This window comes from Arvicanthis niloticus, chromosome 1, assembly GCF_011762505.2.
Source record: "Arvicanthis niloticus isolate mArvNil1 chromosome 1, mArvNil1.pat.X, whole genome shotgun sequence".
In the NCBI taxonomy this organism is placed as follows: domain Eukaryota; kingdom Metazoa; phylum Chordata; class Mammalia; order Rodentia; family Muridae; genus Arvicanthis; species Arvicanthis niloticus.
This window is the reverse complement of record NC_047658.1, coordinates 118,116,152-118,119,710: the sequence shown is the minus strand read 5'-3', so window position 1 is coordinate 118,119,710 and position 3,559 is coordinate 118,116,152. Positions and strand designations below refer to the sequence as shown.

Genomic DNA, 3,559 nt, shown 5'->3' with positions numbered 1-3,559 from the left:
ACGGTGCTTTTTCACGATCAGTAAGGAAGGTGCTTTTCCTTCTTCACTCCCACACCCAGACATTTCCTAATGGCTAACTGTGAGTGTGCATGCATGTAAATATGTGTGTGTAAAACTCCAAGTGTGAGACAGTACAGCTCTTTTAGGTTATTTTTATGAAATAACACAACAGAGAATTGTATGCAGTAAATTTAATAAAATTTTGAAATACACGTGAGGTTTCAACAATTGTCTTGCACTTTATAGGTAGAAATAAAGAATGAAGAGAGAAAAGTTATAATTTGTGGTATCAATATGAGTGACCATTGCCAGTTTCCTGGAGTTCTGTGAGCCAAATTTCTTGTGGAGGTTTATGACGACTCTTGACAGCTGTTGCTGTCATATATTGCCTCCTGGAAAACCAAAAGAAGGAGATGTCTTAAATTTAGAGTTGTGCCTTAAAAGTCACAGGTTTAAAATTAATTTTTCTTACTAGTATTTTTATTTTTCTCTTAGTAGTTTTTAGACTGTATAATAATTAGTATGTGTATTTGTATGGATGCCCCAGTGTGGGGGAATTTGAGGGTGGGGAGGGGGAAGTGGTTGGATGGGTGGGGCACACTTCATAGAAGAAGCAGGAGGGGGGATGGGATAAGGGGTTTCTGGAGTGGGGAATGGGGAAAGGGGATAACATCTGAAATGGAAATAAATAAAATGTCCAATAAAAAATTAATAAAATAAGAAAAAAATGTCACAGGCTAAAAATCAATTTTTATTGCTAGTATTTTTGTTCCTTTTTCTCTTATTAGTTTTTAGAATGTATAATAATTAGTATGTTTATTTGTGTGTGGTGTGCATGTATACCCACACATGTGTGGAAATCAGGGGACAACTGTTGGAAGCTAGTTATTTCCTTCTGCATTTACATAAGTGATATTACAGTTTACAAAAGAAAACAAATTAGAAGTTACCATCATCACGTTAACATTTTCCAGAGTCACATTATCCTGGGCTAGAAAACATTGTTTGAATTCTGTGGCAGCATTTCTAGTAAGAGGTGTGTATATATATGGACTAAGCAATTGTAGATATTCGTCCTCAGACACAGACGAGTCAATTGTCTTGTTGATAATTTCATCTAGAATAATGCAGCCAGAACCTGGAAAGACATGGCATTTGTAGTAGATGGAGGTTTGAACTCATTAGCACTTGCCTATCATGACAATCATGCCCTTGAGTACAAGTGGAAGCACAGATTGGCAATGATGATGGAGCACTGCCAAATCTGGGACAGAAGATACAGGCTATAAAATTCTACTTTGAAACAGCAAAGTCTGCCCCTAACATCCTACCACAACTAAGCCACATCTCACACAACCTTAGCTAACAAGGAAACTGAAGCGATGGCAGGCTGTTTTGCTGGGCACGGTAAACATTCTTCATTACTATCTCGAGTACATCATGGAATATGTTCAAACATCCTATAAATATTTCATCTAAAATATTATCCACATTGCTCTGTTAACTCTAGCATCTGCATCACAAAGCAACATAAACAGAAGCCCTAGTACTTGAAGTGACCTCAGGCAGCCAGGCTAGGAGTGGGGCAGGAAGGAGCTCATTACTTTGATTCACTTGAACTAGTTCTATTAATGAGTCTTAATCTTATTTAAAATTTACTGAGCCCTTCACATTTTTTCAGCCCGTACCAAGTAAAAGTAGGCAATAAAACCAATGTACACTCTACAAACCACACTGCATGAGGGCCATTTATAACAATCACATTTTTTTTGAGACAAGGTTTCTCTGTGTAGCCTTGGCTGTTCTGGAACTCACTCTGCAGACCAGGCTGGCCTTGAACTCAGAGGTCTGCCTGCATCTACTCCTGAGTGCTGGGATTAAAGATGTGTACCACCATTGCCCAGATGACCATATTTATTTTTAAATTTGTGTTTTTAAATTAAAGTATAATTACATCATTTCTTCCCTTCCCTTTCCTCTCTCCAACCCCTCCATGTCCCATAATATATCTATCTATCTATCTATCTATCTATCTATCTATCTATCTATCTATCTATCTATCTATCTATCCATTTAGTGTTACTTGTATGTATATGATTTCATGGCTGATCATCCTCCTCACAACTTCATGTCTCATTTTTCTTTGTTTTAAAAAATAATATGCTGAGTATAATTAGTGTTGCTCATTTTTCACTGATATAAGGCCATCCACTTGACCATGGGAAACCTACCATGAGCCACAACCCTGAAGAAAATTGACTCTTCCTCCCTCAGCAGCCAATCACTTGCCAAATCTTCACCATTAGGGGTAGGGCCTAATCAGCTTGATCTTGTGAAAATACTGGGCAAACAAACACTTCCTCTCTCAGTTCATCAGTACAACAGCCCACCACATGTCTAGAAGACAGTATTTTGCAGCAGTTCTCCCCGACCTCTGGCTCTTACAATCTTTCATCTCCCATTTCCACGGTGTTTCCTGAGTCTTAGAGAGGAGGATATGAGATAGATATCTCAGTTAGGGCTGAGCACTCAACAGTCACTTATTCTCTGTACTTTGATCAGGTTTTGGTGGGAGTGCTTTCATTATTCATTACTGGAAGAAACCCCCAGAAACAATGCAAGCTGCCCTCCCTACCAGCATGAATGCAAAGAACATGTAGATAAAGGAACACTAAAAGAATTCAGAACAGTCTCTCATATGTCTGTCACATAATGTCCAAGCTTTTTACCCTGGCATTAGATGCTATAGTGGGAAAGCAGCACCACTGGGAATTTTCCCATTTCATTCTGCAGTTAGAGAGACTCATGAATACATCCTCCAGGAAACCCATATGGGTCCAGTGTTATGGGACCACATTTATATTGTCAGCCCTTACTGCTGAAATATCTCATAATCAAACCTGAGCCTTGCCATGGATTTTAAAAGAGCAGTTTTCATAATGGAACATTTTGTATGGTATTGACACATGACATGCAGATACAACACAGGAATCAAACCCACAATAAAGATACCCTTTTTATTATTTGAACTAATATTGATCCATGAAGTTACTACATCAGACACTTTACACTAGTGCTCAGTTATGATGACTTCTTCCTGGAAGACACAGTAGGAATATATGGTCTAAAAGCACTCTTCCCTCTGCAGAACTTACCACTGGCATAGCAGCAAATGGGGATGGTGATCAACATGAACAGAACCACCAGCTTCATGTTGAGGCAGTCCCTGTGGGTTTTTTTGTTGTCCAAGACAGAAATCAGGAAACTCTGGAGTTGAGACCTGTGTTCTTCTATTTATTGCTCAGGCAACCACCTTGGTCTCATCCAATAAATAAGAATGCATGTCACATGTTTAATATGGCACTGCACCAGGAAACATAAGAGAATAAAGAGCCAAAGAACACTGATTCCATTGAAGAAAGCAAGGGAACAGTTTTTTTTTTTTGAGACTCTGGAGGCCACTGTATTGACAATTGGCAACAGCAAAGTGTTGACAAGTGCTTCTAATGTCCAATGCAGATTAAAGCACTGTGGGTTGATTTAATCATCTGCTGTTCTG

The 3,559-nt window shown here is 38.8% G+C and overlaps 1 protein-coding gene across 1 annotated transcript; it reads right to left on the bottom strand.

Annotated features, from left to right (window-relative positions):
- Positions 1-350: 350 nt before the first annotated feature.
- On the bottom strand, positions 351-3,213 carry LOC117700091 (secretoglobin family 2A member 1-like). Its single transcript, XM_034491973.1, has 3 exons — positions 3,156-3,213; positions 951-1,138; positions 351-392 (listed from the first exon to the last, which is right to left on the bottom strand). Exons 1-3 carry the CDS (start codon positions 3,211-3,213, stop codon positions 351-353), a joined length of 288 nt encoding a protein of 95 aa, XP_034347864.1.
- Positions 3,214-3,559: the final 346 nt, after the last annotated feature.